The sequence below is a fragment of the Sitodiplosis mosellana genome, unplaced genomic scaffold (assembly GCF_009176505.1).
Source record: "Sitodiplosis mosellana isolate CC-2019 unplaced genomic scaffold, AAFC_SMos_1.0 Smas_scaffold_1, whole genome shotgun sequence".
Classification (NCBI taxonomy): Eukaryota; Metazoa; Arthropoda; class Insecta; order Diptera; family Cecidomyiidae; genus Sitodiplosis; species Sitodiplosis mosellana.
This window is the reverse complement of record NW_022595244.1, coordinates 21,700,620-21,719,991: the sequence shown is the minus strand read 5'-3', so window position 1 is coordinate 21,719,991 and position 19,372 is coordinate 21,700,620. Positions and strand designations below refer to the sequence as shown.

Genomic DNA, 19,372 nt, shown 5'->3' with positions numbered 1-19,372 from the left:
AGCGTCAAAGTCTGATGCCACCAAAAACTACACTTCAAGATAATGTCAAACGTTTTACACCAACCGGCGCTGAATTCATTGATGGCACCCACGAAACATTCTCTTTGGTGATTTTTGCAACAGGTAAGAAGATTTTTGTTCATGGCGAAGAATACGTCTATATTGAATAAGTCACTAATAGTTGTATATAAAATATTTTCAGGCTACAATTTCACGTATCCATTTTTGAGCGTTGACACTGGCATCACCGTGGAGGAAAATACTGTTTTGCCACTGTACAAGCAAGTCTTTAACATTGAACATCCCACGATGATTTTCATCGGCATACCATTTACAGCTTGTACCACTCAAATCTATGACTTGCAGGTAAATACAAATCATGATAAATTTTTATTTAAATCTCATGTATTTAACTAATGACGACTTTTAAATCAGGTGCGATTCGCAATGAAATTCCTTACGGGTGAAAAACAACTGCCATCGAAGTCGGACATGTTGACCGATATGCAAACTCAAATGCAAAAGCACTGGGCCAAAGGCTATGGCAAGCGTTACACTCACTGTCTGGGCGTTGAGCAGAATGAATATATCAAGCAACTAGCTGAAACAGCCAACGTTGAACCGATTCCAAAAGTTATGCCCGATATGCATTTCGATTCGCGCGAATCTATGAAAAAGGGCCCATCTCAGTTCCGCAAATTCAAATACATCATCATCGATGACAAAACATTTATCAAGGAGCGAGAAGAAGAGTAATATACGCACAAAGCAAAGAGAAATAACGAAATAAAGCTGTGACATTGGAGAAGTTATTATCAATTTAAAGTTGTAAAAAGTGTTTTTTAAATATATTTATTGTGAAAATCAAAATATCCAGTAAAGAAAATGGCTCATTTAATTATGATCCTCAAATTTCGAAAATGATCTAGATTGGTTTGAGTTATTGTGATGATAAATACCGCGATTTGAAGCTAATTGCAATTGCTTCCGATCCCGCCTGACCGACTTTTCATATATGATCTTGTTTCATAGTAACACACCACTGAAAATGACTTCAACATTTCATATTTGTAACTTTTGCTGAATGGTTTTGTTTACAGATTTTTGTGCCGTTCTCGGACATGAAAATCTTGCAATACATTTTATCGATTTCGGATTCCAGTAGGAATATTTCGAAATAGAAAACAATATTCATAGATTAGCCACACCGTTGCTGCAAGAGCATATACTATTATTGTTTTTAATTAATACGTTGAGTGTTGTTGATGCGTTGCGGCCGTGCGTCTTATCAACAAGTCAAAGTTGTGCGATTTTCTTTTTACATTCACAAACTTAGCAACCAAGAGAGAGAACATCTCGAGCGATAATAATTCTGCGAGAAATTAAAATGTAGGATTATTCAGCAATTATTCGAAGCAGATGACTCATGTAATTTGAGTGTGCAATTTAATTTAATTTGTGTTTGTTGCAATTGCAGCCAGACCACATGTGCATTGTGCATACAAGGTGAAAGTATTTTAATTTCTCGACAGATTCACTTTAACAGTTTAAAATATTTAAAACACTGTCTAAAGATTGATGAAATTCATCAAAGGAGTTAAATAAAATAACCAACGCAATCTGAAATGCTACTGGAATAAAGGCTATTGCAAACGTAATACGCACTATTTGATCAGAAGGAGTACTTTAAACAGCTGTCAGAGATTGATGGTGTTGCTGCATTACGACTCATGTACAACCATGGCACGAAATGCGTCACAGTTCCGAACATTTAAATATGTTATTATCGATGATGAAACATTTATCGAGGAGAAGTATGAAGACAATTAGTCTTCTTAGTTGTTGGATAACGAAAATGAAATTTATGCTCATACCTTTCAAAGTAAACTAAATCCGAATTTTCCAGTAATTTTTATCTAATTTGAATATTCAATTCGTCCTGTGGATGACTAAAGTCTGTGTATTGAAACTCAAATGCTTTTTTCCAAGCTTTTTTATAATAAAAAAATTCATTCAAATTTTGATTTTATTTCCAGAAACTAAAGAATAATTCGAAAACCATATTCGCAAGCGAACCAAAGTAAAGCCAGTGCAGAAATTTATTTTCAATGGAAAAGTGTCAATTTAAGAATTCTTTTGTGGCACTTTAACGATAACGCTTTTTACTTCAGTATAGTTCTGTAAGGCGTATTCACTGTTCTCACGACCATGTCCAGACATTTTGTAGCCGCCGAATGGAGCTTGAGCGCCAAATGCATTGTATGCATTCACCTAGAAAAGGCATATGATATGAAATGGATTATATAATTAATTGGAAACAATTTTGGGGGAGAATATCATGTTTGAAATACAAACCCAGACAGTTCCAGCGCGTAGTCCTTGTACAATGTGGTTTGCTTTGTCCAAGTCCTTGGTGAAGACAGCAGCAGCCAAACCGTATTCGCTCTTGTTGGCGCGTTCAATGACTTCATCGATGCTCTTGAATCTGATTAATTGTTGAACTGGGCCGAAGATTTCCTCACGTGCAATGCGCATATTGTCTTGAACATCAGCAAAAACGGTTGGTTTCACATAGTAACCATTGCCTAGATTGGTTTCCCTTCCTCCACCAGCTACCAACTTGGCACCTTCGCGCTTTCCACTTTCAATCAATTCGAGGATTTTATTCATCTGTTCATCATCGATTTGAGGACCTGCATTGATTGACACATAAAATGAGTAACTCATCTCCTTCATATGCTGATATATATATATATATATATTTTACCTTGTTCAGTTGTTAGATTGAATGGATCGCCGACTGTACGCTTCTTGGCCCGTTCTGCACTTCGTTCAACAAATTCATCATAGATGCTCTCTTCAATGTAGTTTCGTGAACCGGCGCAACAACATTGACCCATCTAGAGAATAGCATTGAATAAAATTTAATGGCTTCATTTTAATACGAACTTCTGTCGATAGAGAACCAACAAACTTTTCTCAATACTTACATTGAAGAACAAACCAAAATGTGCTTGCTCGACTGCATAATCCATGTCCGTATCAGAAAGAATGATATTCGGGGATTTGCCGCCCAATTCAAGTGTAACGCGTTTTAAGTTGGTGGCACCAGATGCTTGTTGGATAATCTTGCCAACTTCAGTTGATCCGGTGAATGCGACTTTGTCAACGTCCATGTGATTGGCGAGCAATGCACCAGTTTTACCATCGCCTGGCAACACATTTATCACACCTTTCGAACAACGCCAAAATCATTTATCAAATTTATCATTTATCAAATTTATTATACCTTCTGGGAAACCAGCTTCTTTTGTTAGTTGTGCCATGTAAAGCGCTGTTAGGCTCGTTTGTTCAGCAGGTTTCAGAACTACAGTTGAGTAATTTAAATGGATTCACTTGTTAAATTTCGATTTGTCTTAAAAGAAAAGAAAAACTACAACAATGAATACCGTACTAATAGTATTTCCCGTTGCTAGTGCTGGTCCCAATTTCCATGCCATCATCTGAATTATTAATTGTAATTATAAAAGATAATTTTTTTAATTCAAAATTTATAATATATTTTCTTGTGGTAACAAGACCAACCAAGATAGGGAAGTTCCAAGGAATAATCTGGGCGCAAACTCCAACAGGTTCGTGACGAGTGTAAACAAAATAATCGCCATCCATAGGAATTGTTTTGCCTAAAATAGCCAATTACCGTTCATTAAATTCGATCAATTCCAACACGAACCAACCATTATTGAATTACTTTACCGTGATTTTTGTCAGCCCATCCAGCGAAATAGCGTAAGTTTTTGATTGAAAACGGAACATCAACGTAGTATGAAGCAGAAAATGGCTTGCCATTGTCAAAAGTCTCAAGGCTCTGTGAATAAAAAATGACACGGCATTAGATTTGTAATGGATTTAAATAGCTCTTGTCATTACCGCAAGATATGTTCTATCACGTTCCATCAAATCAGCCAACTTATACAGAAGATTACCGCGCTCAGATGCGTCCATGCGGCGCCATGGTGAACCCAATCTGAATGTGGTTACAAATTTAGGTAATAAAGTACAATACGAATTGAAAAAAACCGGAAGGTTTGAAAAAATGATTCAAAAAACTCACTTAAATGCTTGACGAGCGGCAGCAACTGCAATATTTACATCTTCTTTGCCAGCTGCTTGAATTTGCGCAATAGTTTGCCCAGTTGCTGGATTCACAGTTGGGAATATTTCGCTGGATTTGCTCTTATACCATTCGTTATTGATGAACAGCTGAAAATAGACACAAAGCGCTCAGAAATTAGAATTCAAAGAATAGCTTATCTCGACTAAAATGCCACATTGATAATTGAAAATCAAAATATCATTTCGCTGTTTGTAGCTAACCTCAACAAAGCATTCGCAATTATTTTGATGACCGTATCAAATCATTAAAAATGTACCAAAATATTACTTACGCCAGTGTATAGAATGTCCGGATTAGTTTGCGGCTGTGGAGCGGCAGCAGCAAAATAAGCTACCTTCGACGATGAAATTTTCATACATTGATGCCATTGAATTGGGTTTGATCCCGCACGCAATACTGAATTGGCTAAACGCAGCATCTCTGTATGTTACTCCAACAAACTGATGCAATTAAAAAGAATGATTTTATTTAATGTCATGCAAGAGTGAACCTGTTTGGACAGCAGTGAATGCTTTTCGTTTAGATTAAAACAACATATATATCTCAAACTCTTGCGAGATAACAAACGAAGTCATACAACAAATACGTAGTACAACAAATAAGGTACGCTTCTATCGAAATGGAAACACAATCTTTTTATTCAGTTTCATTCAGCTGAATCGTTTATCACTCACAATAACAAAATACAAGAGTCTTTGAACTACGCCCAAGTAAAAACAATACTAGACCGATTTACAACAATGTATTCGCATGACATACGCTCAGCAATTTTGCACATACTTTCGAAAATTACTTGAAATCCTTGAAAAGACTACTTGTTACTCTTCGAAAAAGTATTTTATTACTGATTTTAAACACGAGATGATTTGCTCAATCGAAATATTAGCAAAATAAATCAAAAAGTCAAACAAAAGAATTATTGCGTCTTATTATTTGCTGAAATCTAAACACCAAAAATATCGCAGTCACTTTCAAATTATACACATTTTATTCGATAAACACAATGACTTGACATGTTTAGAATCTGAAAAATGATTTTCGCTCTCAAAAAAATACTCACGTTCTCGTCGACAGCTCAATTGGAAATGACATTACACGAAAAAATGATATAATCCGACTGATAATATTTACAGCTGATGTCTTATTTGAATATAGGAGCAAACACACTTTGCCGGCAATTCCCTAACGCGAGACGAAGAGAAACAATTTGAAATCTGTTTCACATGGCTCCATACATTCGTCTCTTTCTGTTCGGTTTATTTTTGCGGTTGTCAAATCCAAGCAATAACAACAATCTTAAACGAACTGGATCAGTTGATCAAAATTAACCAAATGTTTCCATACAAAATTAATTTTTTTTTTTTAAATAATTGCTCAAAATAATCATGTCAATCGATTAAGTATTAAAAAATTGTAAATTTTTTCCATTTCAAGAACCAAAAATTTATTCAAAACATTTTAATTCATCTCTGGCGCCCTCTTCACTCACGTTTCGAATTGGCAACACTTGACAGTTCGTAAAACGTCATCAAAAACCAATTTCTCTAGAGGAACGTCTACAAGCTTACGCTTGTTCCGTATGGGAAAACATATAGACATACTTTTCTTTTTGGTTCAACGAAATTGTTCGAAAGTGAATGAGTGCAATAGAGTTTGATTTATTTTTGTCTGTGTGTTTAAAGTTTTCTTTTCGTTTAGCATTTTGTTTGGTGCTTTGTGAACACGGAATTTATTTATCGGTTAGACAAGTTCACTGAAATTGTTTTCCGAATCGAGAAACGCTCAATGTATTCACCTTAATTGGTTCATTCATACTTTCGCATTGTCATTCTCTCTATCAGAAAGAGTGATCTCTTTTCAAACTGTGACTCTTTTTTTTAATTTGCTAATTGATATGTGTTGCATTTTATTTTCTTCGTCAAAATTTGATACGACATTCATTTTATAATTTTATGTTGTGCATTTCATTTAGTTTGTGAGGTGAAAAGAGCAAAAGAGCAACAAACATATTTACAGTTGAGTGTATAGCTATGCTTGGTGGCTCAACAATGAGTGCGGCAAATGCATTACAGGGTATGAATAGCGCATCGGTGTCATCGTCAACCGCAATGTCGTCCACAATTTCTTCATCGTACAATAGCGATCGATCGTCGATTGCGACCGGACTTGATGTGGAATTTGCCAACGATGCAGCATCGGGTGGTTTTTTCAATAGCGACTATAAAAAGTGAGTACAAATCTGTATGCTAACCTATCTTCTTTGAAAATAACAAAATGAAAACGATAAGCGCTTACAATGTCAACGAATTTAAATGAGTCATTTACATATTCAATTTAGGCACGATGATTTGAAGCAAATGCTGGATAGTAACAAAGATCACTTGAAATTGGAAGCGATGAAGCGAATCATTGGGATGGTAGCAAAGGTTAGTCTAAAGTCATTTTAATTGAATATTCTCCATATTAAAACCGCTTAATTTCATTTTGTTTCAATTTCATAGGGGCGTGATGCATCTGAATTGTTCCCGGCTGTGGTCAAGAATGTTGTGTCGAAAAATATCGAAATCAAAAAGTTGGTCTACGTTTATTTGGTGCGATATGCAGAGGAGCAACAAGATTTGGCACTGTTATCGATATCAACATTTCAACGAGCCTTAAAAGATCCTAATCAATTGATTCGCGCGAGTGCACTGCGTGTCTTATCAAGCATTCGTGTATCGATGATTGTTCCTATCGTGATGTTGGCTATTCGCGACGGTGCATCGGACATGAGTCCATACGTTAGGAAAACGGTGGCGCATGCCATTCCAAAACTCTACAGTTTGGATGAAGAGCAAAAGAGTGATTTGATTGAAGTGATTGAAAAGTTGTTGTCGGATAAAACGACTTTGGTTGTCGGTTCGGCCGTTATGGCATTCGAAGAAGTGTGCCCAGAGCGTGTGGATTTGATTCACAAAAACTATCGAAAATTGTGCAATTTACTGGTGGATGTGGACGAATGGGGCCAAGTGATAATAATAAACATGCTAACACGTTATGCACGCACTCAGTTCACTGACCCGAATGCTGACGACAATGAAGCCGCTGAACATCAAACCGAAACGGAAAAACCATTTTATGAAAACTCTTCCGGCTCGGACGATGAATCCGAAACGAAAAACCATTTAGATCATAATAATAAAACTTTTATTCTCGATTCCGATCATCGTTTACTATTGCGACAAACGAAACCATTGCTCCAGAGCCGAAATGCATCGGTTGTGATGATTGTTTCCCAACTGTATCACCATATTGCTCCACGGAACGAGGTGAATATTGTGGCCAAGGCTTTGATTCGCTTGTTGCGCAGCCACAAAGAAGTGCAAAGTGTTGTTCTCACAAACATCGCCTCAATGTCCACGCAACGAAAGTCAATTTTTGAGCCTTATCTCAAATCGTTCTTTGTTCGTACCAGCGATCCGACCCATATTAAATTACTCAAATTGGAGATTCTCACCAATTTGGCTACGGGCTCGACGATTTCCGTGATTTTGCGCGAATTCCAAACTTACATCAGCAGTAATGATAAGAAATTTGTAGCTGCTACTATTCAGGCGATTGGACGATGCGCCGCTTCAATCACCGAAGTTACAGAGACTTGCTTGAGCGGATTGGTTCATTTACTATCGAATCGAGATGGTTTGTAACATTTAATAATTCCGTTTTTCTTATTGGAATCCTCATTCAAAATAAAAATTCAAAAATTCAAATTAAAATTTTCTATTAAAAACCAATTTCAGAGTACGTGGTTGCCGAAAGTGTGGTGGTGATTAAAAATCTTCTTCAAACAAAAGCAGCTGATCATTTCGAAATCATTTCTCAAATGGCTAAGCTGATTGATTTCATCACAGTGGCGGCGGCTCGTGCATCGATTCTCTGGTTAATTGGCGAATACTGTGAGAAAGTACCAAAAATTGCACCCGATGTCTTGAGAAAATTGGCCAAATCCTTTATTGAAGAGGTAAAAAAAATTCGCTTTTGTATCGGTTTTCTCTGCACTTTTTTCATCTTCTGAATTGTGTTATTGTTTGATTCAGAAGGAAGTTCATTGAACTATTCGATTTAATTCAATTCGATTTCATTTCATTTCAGGATAACATAGTGAAGCTGCAAGTTCTAAATCTCGCTGTAAAATTGTACTTGACAAATCCGGAACAAACGGACGTTTTGTGTTGCTATCTGTTCAGTTTGGCTCGATACGATGAAAACTATGACATCCGAGATCGGGCTAGATTCTTGAAGCCATTCATACTACCATCGAATGGTGAAACTGTACTCTCGAAACAGGCCAAGCGTATCTTTTTGTCAGCAAAACCTGCACCGTTGCTCGTCAGCCAATATTGTCGCGAACAATTCCAACTGGGTTCGTTGGCCCACTATTTGAATTCACGAACAAATGGCTATCATGATTTGCCCGCCTTCCCCAAAAAGGCGCCCGATTCAAGCGTAAGAGGCGTTGAAAATGCGGTTCACGAGAACAGCAATAACTTTGAACAAAACGACAACCAAGAGTGGGAAAACCAAAGTGCCAAAGGAGCAAGCAAGTCGAACAAAAAAGACAAGTCATTCTATTCGGACAGCGAAAGTGAAAACGATTCATCCGAAGAGGACTCCAGCTCAGAGGATAGTTCCGAGGAAAATTCTGGATCAGAAAATTCCGGAAACGAAAGTGAAAATGGTACGAAGAGTGCAAGTGGCAGCGGAAGCGGAAGTGACGACGATTCAAGCTCAAGTGAGGAGGAGAGTAGCAGCGATAATTCGTCTGACAGTGATGACAACACAGAGTCGAGCAATGAGAAAAAACCGGCTGTCAATAAGACTAAAGAAAATTCGAAGCCAGCCGCCATGTCGGTAAAATCGGAACGCAGTAATTTGGATTTGTTATTAGATTTGGGTGATATAGCTCCAACTGCGCCAATCATGACACCATCACTAGGTGGTTTCCTGACACCAATTTCAAATGCAACTTCCGGTGTTTCGTCGAACACATCAAGTCACTACGAATTGGTTGGACCCGTTCATGTGTCCCTGGATAAACGAGAACTTTTGAATAAAACCAATAGTCATGGTTTGCAAATCAACTATCGCTTCACACGCGCACCCCACCTATACTCTGCCAAAATGGTTTCAATCGAACTGACATTCCGCAATGAATCGAATAATGAATTGGAAAATATACATTTATCTGATAAATCATCGTTGCCGGCAAATGTTGCGATCAGTGATTTTGCGCCAATTGCCAAACTGAACGCGGGACAATGTGTCCAAAGCGTGCTCGGTGTTGATTTCAACGATTCCACACAAGCAATTTCATTTGAAATTGCATCGAGTGCTGGAAGTGCAAAGGTTTCATTAAAATCCACCGTTGGTGAGATGATCCGAGCCGTTCGTTTTACCGCATCCGTTTTCAAAGAAGAACAATCCCGTTTGCGTGGAATGAACGAACATTCATGCAAAATTGACGCCCAATCGAATATAGCCGCAATACAGCACAGCATTTTTGAAACGGCCAACTTGGCGCTGATCGCAAACAATAGCACTTCCGATGGAGACGTTCTTCTATTTTCCGGCCAAACGATGTCATCACAAAGTTTGGTGCTAGTTACAGTCGAACGCAACAATGCCAATGGCATAACGATTACAGTGAATTGCGAAAAGATGGTCATTGGATCCATGCTATTGAATGAGATTAAAAACTCCATTAAATGTTAGGTCATTAGAATTGTTTTACAATAAAAAAAAAGGATTTATTTTTTGCTATACAAAACGAACAACTATTAATATGCTTGAAGCATTCAATCGCATAAAGTCAATTCTAAATGAAATAATCATAAAGTCAACGCGCCAGAAAAATGAAACTCCTGTTGAAATTGGAATGTCGTTTATTTAAAATAACAATAAAATACATAAGACATATTGAATAAAGACTAAAATCGTACAAAAAAAAAACAGCAACAATATTTGGTTTAATCTTAGTATAAATTGAGAATAAAAACAATTTCATTGGTGTCCCTAGTCAAAGTCATTGTTGCCGTTGCAGCGATGACAACGAAAACATCCGGAAATACATCGTTTAAATGATCGTATGTTATTGATGACTTGTTCTTGCATCAAATTAAAGCACATCGCAATCAATGCCATACCAAGCAACAGATACACCGCGCAAATAATAAATTGGATGTCAACGCCGCGAACATCATCCACACCCTCCTTCATTTTGAATATCTGTTTGGAATAACAGCACAAATGAATATGCGTACATCTTAAGTGTGTACATAACGGTACACATTACCTTATCGCCGGGAACGATGTCACCAAAGCCGATCGAGCTGGAACAATAAAATGGGATGGGGGAAACAAACAAATATTCATGAGCTCAGAATTGTACAATATGGATGTGTATAAACAATGATGAACACACAAAACATTATGGAATTTTTTTAATCGAAACGAACCTCAACGAAATGAAGCAAAAATAGCAACCTGTTAAAATTCTCCAGTTATCCTCCCAACGCAAGAAGATAATCGCACCAAATAGAATGTAACTGAAATCGTTTTGAACATATTGTGACATATTGATAAAAAGCAGGAGTCCAATTTGAAGAATATCAAATATATGGTGTATATTTCACAGACTTTGTATTTTTTTTTTCAATACAGTATGTTCTCAAGCGGTGTACAACGCTTGAAATACTTCAATTATTTCAACAGATATATGATAATTATCTTTTGCAAAGTTGTATAGTTTGACAAGACCAATAATTTTTGCGAAGACACTAATTCGATATTTACGATTGAAACATACTCTACTTTATCAAAATATAAGTTGCAAACATGTGTTTTAAGATTGCTGAACATCTCAGCATTTCGTAAGGCACGGATATATCCGAGCATATCGACGACGCATACTGTATAATACAGTGGCGTGCGTTGCTACGTGCAGCCGCAACGACTCGACCGGAATGTGTATGTTGTTGCTGCGTGCAGCCACATCAACTGAACACACTTCGGTCGAGTCGTTGCGGCTGCACGTAGCAACACACGCCACTGTATTATACAGTATGCGTCGTCGATATGCTTGGATATATCCGTGCCTTACGAAATGCTGAGATGTTCAGCAATCTCTAAACACATGTATGATAAGTTGTCAAAAAGCATACATTACTCCCAATCTCACCCATAGAAATTGTACTAACCTGATCATAATCATCAAGCACACGCTGATTGGAACAGAAACGGTACTTAAATCTTCAGCAGTGCTTTCTGAAGAGGATGATGATGAATCACCTTGATTCATTTGGCTTTCCGGCGTTTTCGTACTCGAAGAAGATGTTACTGACGTCACTGAAACACTTTCCTCCGAGATGAAATCTTCCTACAACGAGTAAACAGTTATCAAAAAAATAATCTATCTTTGCGTAGGCACATCCGAATGAATAAAACATATCATTTCATGTTTCTAGAAGGAAAAAAAAACATTGGTATGGTCAATTTCGTACATCATCACCATATTCTTCATTTAATTGCCGTCGTAATGCACGAATTTTGCGTCGATTCCTGGATTCACGTCGTTTCGCAACGCCGGGGCAAATTCGACACAGGCATACTTTGGCATAGATCCATTTGAATGATTTTGCCAAAATATCGCCGATATTCGATAGATAAAGTAAAAACAATGGCATTCCAATGATTGCATAGAAGATTGTTATCGATTTTCCGAGGGCTGTGCGTGGTGTTATATTGCCGTACCCTAAAATTGGACGAAAAAAATGATCTTGATGATTTCAGATGATTTCGATGCGAAAAATAAACGGAATCAATCAATAAATATCACGAACCGATGGTGGTGATTACTGTAAGTGAATAGAGAAGTGCATTGGGGAACGTCCATGTATTTGAACTGGTGCTATTTGAACCAATCCATCCATCATTAAATGCCAGAACAATTTTCTGCTGATACTCTCGTATTCGAATATCTACTCTGCATAATGCAATGGAATCAAACAAAATTACCCTTAATTAGTTCCATGTCAAAAGGTACATAATTTTCGCTTGTACAGTAGTTTTTTTCGGTTATTGTTGACTTTTTGATGAATTATTAGTAAACAGCTCTTCAATATTGACGTAGAAGCAATTACAGTGAATTGAATTAATATTTTGATTAGGCTAGCGATTTTCGATGGAAATTTCACTGTCAAAACACACTGTATAAAATAAATTGGGTTTGGCGATTTGCAGGATTTTAAATTACCGATATATGCATTGGATTAGAGATAGAGCAACTGGCAGCATGTGTTAGTTGCAGTACAATTGTGATATGTTATGGTATGTGATAGATGCTAACATGTGTTTATCGATGTGTGTTATTGGTGATTATTTAATTCAGAAGTTCACTGAATTTATAACATATGGACGAACTGACAAGCGCAAATCCCAAGCCGAGCAAGAAATGAAAACAGCAGGAGGAGTGAATTGAATGCGCCGCAACCGCAAAACAAAAACAATGTCAGCCATTAACGATCTGCCTTCTTTTTTTTTCATTGTTTTTATTGTACAGTGTAACATACGGTGTATATGTTGGATGTGTATGCGTTTGCATTTGCGTAAGCCAGCGTTATTCGTTTGAAAGCCAAAATAAACAAAACAAAAGCCAGTTTACGCGAATCGGTTCGTTGGAAATTAATTTAAAGGAACAAACTGACATGACATGAGTGCTTGCTTGCTTACTCGTTTATATATGTCGATCGATTGAAGTTGTTCAGCTGAAGTGTTATATTCCATAACTGAGTGCTTATATCATCCCGAATTATTTTCATATTATAGTTTTGGTCTTTGGTACGCTTCAAATAGTATTCACCTTCGATTGCCTTAAACATCGATGCACCTATACAGAGGAAAATCCGTTGAAAAAGACATTAGTTTCGATTTGAAAATGTTTGCTTTTGATGACGACAGCATCAGTCGCTTTCATTTTTAACTTCATTTCTCTGCCACTGATGAAACTATCTCTTATTCTGTCCTACATTAGGTGGGTTTCTAAATTAGTCTAATAGCTGAGTGATATATTAACGCTTCTAACAAGACAGCTCAAGTGAAAACATATTAAGCTCACATTTTTAGATAATTCCGACGAAAATATTGGATATACTTTTGGAATTCTATAACCTTTTTTCTTAACGAAGATTAAATGTGACGTACTGTACATTTTCTGTGATTTTTGGCAAGATCAAATAACACGGAATATATGAGGAGAATTTGTCGTTGTGTCATAATAAATATCTAAAAATGGCATGCATTTTGATAGATTGACCGATTTAAGCAACGTTTAAATTCTTCAATCTATTTGAAGAAAAAAGATGCTCATTCTAAAGCCCTGGTGTGTCTAAATAGGTTAACCTTTCGCTGGCCTAACTATGTTTGCTAAATGTATTTTCGAACTGTCTCTTTGGGGCCGATTCTTAGCTGAAGCGAATCTTTCCGTGTATTACTTGTAAATAGTGACGAGAAATTCGAAATTAGCCACCCACCGCATTAATTCTTATTTATTGATTCGATACGAAAAAGTCGGCTGTTGACTGTAAATGTTGAGCATTGGTTGACTTACACCTCTAGTTTCTACTTACCGCTGGTCATATACAAAACGACGAGAATAATAATGCCCACATTGCTAAAAAGAAATGCCGTAAATTGTCTACACGATTCTTTGGCTCGTTCAGCTAACGGTGGTTTGGGCATATTATGTCGCCTCTTGAACGATCTTTGTCGATCCATTTTTTCTTACTTTTGAGTGCTAACAGCAAACCACACAATCAAATTCGATCCTATTCTATTTAAGAACTTGATGTTCTATATTTTATGTTGTTGGTATTGCTGGTGGTATGATTGTTAGCAACTACTTTAATAAGCTCACAATGTACAAAACATTTGGTTCTCACATAATTTGCAAATTTTATTACTATGTTTCACTATAATTCCATTTTATGACGTATAATATATTGTCACACTTTACGTTTCATAGTTTTCATTGAAGAATTGTCGCAACTACACCGAACATTTATTACAGAAAGATCTTTCAAAGATACCGGAATCACGTAAACTCTTCTAAATGGATTTCATCCCAGATCACATTCTGCATGGCCAAATGAATTTATTTTACATTCGGAATTGTGATTCGATTAAGTTTCAATTTCAAAACGTTTTTCTTTCAATTGGTTAAAGTTTTCGTTCGTCCGACGGAAAATCTCAACATTTACGTAATTGAGCGCGTATATCACACGACACACCGAAAATAAACTGAACTGAACCGCGAGCGTGCGGAGATGTAAAGAGTTATATCCAAATGTTCGTTTGCACCAACACCGAAAAAATCATTTTCACAACCGAGAACAACCACAATGCCAGGAACCGTTTGTGAACACAAAACTTTAAATATATCATTCGGTGGATAGTCGGTGAAAATCGCTCATGTACGAAATTGTATGGTGTAACGTTTGCGTTCAACGTCTTAGCCGTCGTCGTTGTTGTCGACATCGTAGTCGTCACCGAATAAAAACAAAAGGCACATGTTTTCGGATTTTATGTGTGACTTCATCAACTTGATCAGCCATAATCACGTCTTGAATGAAAGAGGAAGAAATTTAGCAAATCAGTCGGTTTATTTTTGGATGCAAAAAAAAAACGAATTATTCAGTTTGCGTTTGCTCGTTCAGTTTCAACATTTATTTCACTAGCGTTTGCACCGACAACACGTATACAATTGGGTTATGCATACAATTTAGTTTTGAAGATTTTCTATTCTCAAACTGGTTTGCTTCATTTGATCTATCGTCACAGCAATAAATAAATGACGCAACATTTTCGATTAGTTTCCCGGTCTTTTTGATTGGAGGATTTTTACGCTATACGTTGTTCAAACGTAAATATTTTTCAATCAATGACGTAATTTCTCTTAAGACACTATTTCCAATTTACGTAACGAAAGGAAAAGAAAATCTTCAGCCAGATGTTCTAGCATACTCACCCATCCAAATCCCTAGGGGCTTTTTACTCTTTTTCATATATGCGATTTGTACGGATAAACGCGCATAGATTGTGTGCCACAGTGAAGTGTGTCGAATTTTGCACATAGTCACGAATATTACGCATAGAAGCGAATACACGTGCACATAATGACGCCAAGATGCGATTTAAGACGCATCAACACAATGTCAACATTCTGTTGTATCGTTAAGTTTCGTTCAAACAATATTTGACATCAACAATTTCTGTCTTTAATATTTATCAAATCTCTTGCTAGTGATATTGTTCTTATTTGATGAAAATTGAATTTAAATATAACACAAAATTAAAATATAATAGCAAAGAATAAGAATGAAAACGAAAATCAAAATGTTATATTATACAAATATTGAAGTAAAACCGCCGATAGTTTTGGTAGATATAAAAATCGTTGAAAAAATAAGTGCGACGATTCATTATACTTGGAAATAGCATCTGGATTATAAATAATAAAAAATCCATATGTACAAATGATTGAAGTTAACAAAAATGATCAGCAAAAAATGTGAGCCGAAATAAGTACAAATCAAACACTTGCAGTCAAGTATTTCTTGAATTTTTACATGAAAAAAGTCGTTGCACTTTGAATTCAAAATAGTCGATATTGTGGCGTGTGACCAATCAGAGAAGGAAACATTTTAGTAGTATTCATGCGAAATTATTCGCAGTATGAATGGTCTATGTGCAGTATTCGGACATCGAATGTGTGCACTTCTAACTATTCGGCACCGCATAATACGCATAGTATGAAGAAATTTTTTTCGAGTTGAATGCCCCTAGCCAAATCCAATCTACTTGTATTTAACACATGAAGATAAATTCCAAATAAGAAATTGAATTATGGAATAAATTGTCGATTCGATGAGACTGCAAATCACCGACACCGACAATGAACTCTCTGGATCGTACGATGTTTTAAATAAGAGCAAAAATAGGTTCAAAAATACTTTAAACAAAAAACCAAATCTACAATCGCTAAATTAGCGATCTCTTATCATTGGCCGCTAATAGTAGATAGTGTTATTTTAAATGTCATAATTCAATCAATGACGGAAGCAATGAAAGTGCCTCAATACAAACCATTTAATCGGAATTTGCAACCATATCTTATGACATTGAATTCATTACAGTTACATACAAATAGGATGTTTTCGACAGCTAGAACAGAGAAAAAACTTAGTACATAGTGTCGAAATAAATAGAGAAGAATGGTGAGAGTGGAATGGCTTACCGCAAGAAAAGTTCTGATGCGAAGGGGAAATTCAAACACTTGAATGGTCGTGATTGATACCACATACGTTTGGGAGTATTGCATTACAAAAGCCAATGCTTTTCTCGTTTCATTCGAAAAGAACAAAAATTACTGAAGAACATGTTGGTCGACAGATCTAGAGACTTCAATGTTTACAATTTGATTGGAATTTTTTTATAGAATTTTCTCAGATTAGATAAAAAGGAGTTAAAATGCATTTGAATGCAGTATCTAAACTTACCGACTCAATTAGATGTGTACCAAATCGACAAAATTAGAAAATTTCAACAATAATTGCGTTCAGGTAAAGAGCTTTCATGACGAATCCAATTGAGCCAAACGGAATCTATGTGAAAAACAATAATCAATTGAATACATCTCAAACAACGAAAAATCTTAAATTGACTTATAATCAGCAATTGCAACGTAGTCAAGGAAAAATCAAAGTCGCATTGAATTATTTCCAATTTCCATAAAAATGATGGTATTGAAGAGAGAAATGAAGTCTTTTGAGTAGCTGAAAGTACAATATTGTTTCAATTGGAAGTTGCTTTGATCAATGATTGGATTTAATTTCAATGAATAACTACCGTTTGATGTCTTTTCTTAATCCAACACACTCCACAAGTTTCATATAATATCGCCCGTTTTGTTCTAATTCGTCGCTTTCACTTTTTTCTCCATTCTTTCTCCAACCGATGTTCGACAAACGCAAACCAAGCAACCGTCTTTGATAGGTTACACCAATAAGAGTATAAATCAATCTATCCATTGCCGCATCAATTGAGGACATCCTAACGGTAGAAATTCCCTCAAAATCGTACACAACATAGAATAGTGCATCAGACTCATTTAACTTAAATGGATACCAAGATGGATATGACAACATCGGTTCAGAGCCGAGCAATGGTAGCACAAAAAAATCATGGACGCGGGCTAATAATCGTAGCAATCAAATTTAAAATTCGATCGCAAGTGATTCAAAGAGAATTTTTGAATTGAATTTTTTTATTAATTGCCCGTTCTGAGTATCAAAAGCGAGCAAACAATTTTAAGAAGCAAGCCAAGAAGATTGAGAATGGAATCAGGTGACATATGTATCCGCCTTTAAATCCCACCAAAAGAATAATTAATTCAATGACGGAAATGGTGTCCTTGAGTATAAACTATAAAAGCGTCAATTGATCTTTACACATTTGAACCGGTGTTGTCCAATTATTTCGAGCATAAATTCAGCTCCGCAAAATCGGAACGTACATTCGTTCAACGCAATATTGATGAAAATCATCTAAAGAGCATTGCCAACGTTTATTTATTATTCTCTTTTTGAATATTTGAGAAATAAACCATTAGAACGGAAATGGTTTTGTCTCTTCATTGGAAAATAAAATTCCTACAAAAGGCGAATTAAAATCATTAAAGCTTTAAGCCGTTCATTCAAACGATATTACTTTTCCGTACACGACGTGTCAAGGGAAAGTATAGGAACTGGTCCCGAAAACTTTTTTCGCAAAATTAGCTTAGATCATCATAAAAACTTATGAAAGGCGTACACACTAATATTAAATGGAGAATCTGTCACCTTGACATGTGGTGATATAGCGGTTTTATGGCGCTCTCTCCGCCATATATTTATGTAGAGATTCATCCAGTTTGAGGTTAAATTCCCCTCTACATCGGGTAAACCGCTATGTCACCACATGTCAAGGTGACAGATTCTCCATTTAATATGGCAGTGTAGAAAACCACTTTTTGAGACACTTTCCCGTTCGTGTGCCGTTGTCGTTGTCGTCGTAGCTGTTTGTTAACACGATAACTCAAAAAATAATTGAGATAATCAAAATGCCAAAAGTTTTGTATCCAATAAACTTAGTTTAAGTTCGAAGATGAGCCATTTTCGATTTGACCCTGGGGTACTTGCCCTAAGAAAAACCTCAAAAAATTGACACTTTTGTATGGGAGGTACCTGTAAATCGACTCAGATTGGCTTCAAACTTTCTGGGATATCATTTTTTGGGAGAAAAATAAGATTCTAAAAGTTTGAAACCAATCGGAATCGATTTACGGGTACCTCCCATACAAATGTTTTGAAATTTTGACTAAAATTACCGACTTTTGGACAATTTTGCGTGAGAGGTACCCGTAAACCGATTTTTATTGGCTTCAAGCTTTCTGAGGTTTCATTTTTTGGAGAAAAAATAAGATTCTGAAAGTTTCATGTTGATCGCATTTGCAGAAGTTTGATTTTTTGTCCTCAATTTTTTCCAAGAAAATTTCGACAAAAATTGAGGACAAAAAATCAAACTTCTGCAAATGCGATCAACATGAAACTTTCAGAATCTTATTTTTTCTCCAAAAAACGAAACCTCAGAAAGTTTGAAGCCAATAAGAATCGGTTTACGGGTACCTCTCATACAAAATTGTCGAAGTTTTAGTTAAAGTGACCGATTTTTCACTTTATTTTCATTATTATATTTTCACTGCTTTTATTTCAAGAAAATTCACAAAAAATAATCAAAAGTACCTAAGGACAACGCAGGCCAACGGTACGGAAAAGTTCGGGATTACCAATGTAATTCTTTTTATCGTGCAATCAAATCAATGTCGTGTCCAACGATAGTTCTTCAGCTGACCTTTTTACAACGACAATATTTTGAATAATTCAGTATTGGTGTCTAAAAAGTACTCCCTGCCGACAAAATCGTATAAAAGGAGATAAGCTAGACTTAAAACAGTCAGTCAACGTCTAACGCAGAAAATACAAGTTCAAATAAATTGCTTGTGAAACTAAAGCAAACAGTTTGATTTTTTGCTGGAAGCATAAGATAGAAAAGATCCAAGTGTTT

The 19,372-nt window shown here is 36.2% G+C and overlaps 4 protein-coding genes across 7 annotated transcripts in view; 2 read left to right on the top strand and 2 right to left on the bottom strand.

The window, feature by feature from the left end:
• Positions 1-830, top strand: part of LOC129568698 (flavin-containing monooxygenase 5-like) — a 1,797-nt gene extending 967 nt beyond the window's left edge. The window contains exons 4-6 of the mRNA XM_055446969.1: positions 3-123; positions 203-366; positions 436-830. Coding sequence (XP_055302944.1) covers positions 3-123; positions 203-366; positions 436-756 — 606 coding nt within the window. The 3' untranslated portion in view covers positions 757-830. The remainder of the gene's footprint in view (positions 1-2; positions 124-202; positions 367-435) is intronic.
• Positions 831-2,081: 1,251 nt separating this feature from the next.
• On the bottom strand, positions 2,082-5,421 carry LOC129566247 (aldehyde dehydrogenase, mitochondrial). Its single transcript, XM_055442005.1, has 12 exons — positions 5,238-5,421; positions 4,449-4,617; positions 4,115-4,263; positions 3,931-4,027; positions 3,757-3,868; positions 3,586-3,683; positions 3,455-3,503; positions 3,290-3,367; positions 2,991-3,232; positions 2,768-2,900; positions 2,356-2,693; positions 2,082-2,271 (listed from the first exon to the last, which is right to left on the bottom strand). The coding sequence occupies exons 2-12, from the start codon at positions 4,593-4,595 to the stop codon at positions 2,125-2,127; spliced, it is 1,590 nt and encodes a 529-aa protein (XP_055297980.1). The 5' UTR covers positions 4,596-4,617; positions 5,238-5,421; the 3' UTR covers positions 2,082-2,124.
• Positions 5,422-5,682: 261 nt separating this feature from the next.
• Positions 5,683-10,165, top strand: LOC129579825 (AP-3 complex subunit beta-2). Of its 3 annotated transcripts, none has more exons than XM_055470005.1 (6): positions 5,683-5,964; positions 6,150-6,404; positions 6,516-6,603; positions 6,679-7,855; positions 7,957-8,177; positions 8,309-10,165. In XM_055470005.1, exons 2-6 carry the CDS (start codon positions 6,208-6,210, stop codon positions 9,926-9,928), a joined length of 3,303 nt encoding a protein of 1,100 aa, XP_055325980.1. In that variant the 5' UTR covers positions 5,683-5,964; positions 6,150-6,207; the 3' UTR covers positions 9,929-10,165. The 3 variants fall into 3 exon arrangements, with proteins under 3 accessions (XP_055325980.1, XP_055325986.1, XP_055325993.1); XM_055470011.1 differs by having other exon boundaries at positions 5,690-5,916; XM_055470018.1 differs by having other exon boundaries at positions 5,719-6,041.
• LOC129579847 (TWiK family of potassium channels protein 18) lies at positions 10,081-14,546 on the bottom strand. Of its 2 annotated transcripts, none has more exons than XM_055470029.1 (8): positions 13,840-14,546; positions 12,944-13,100; positions 12,055-12,197; positions 11,716-11,966; positions 11,413-11,591; positions 10,672-10,761; positions 10,509-10,545; positions 10,081-10,441 (listed from the first exon to the last, which is right to left on the bottom strand). In XM_055470029.1, the coding sequence occupies exons 1-8, from the start codon at positions 13,985-13,987 to the stop codon at positions 10,229-10,231; spliced, it is 1,218 nt and encodes a 405-aa protein (XP_055326004.1). In that variant the 5' UTR covers positions 13,988-14,546; the 3' UTR covers positions 10,081-10,228. The 2 variants fall into 2 exon arrangements, with proteins under 2 accessions (XP_055326004.1, XP_055326011.1); XM_055470036.1 differs by having other exon boundaries at positions 14,226-14,546.
• Positions 14,547-19,372: the final 4,826 nt, after the last annotated feature.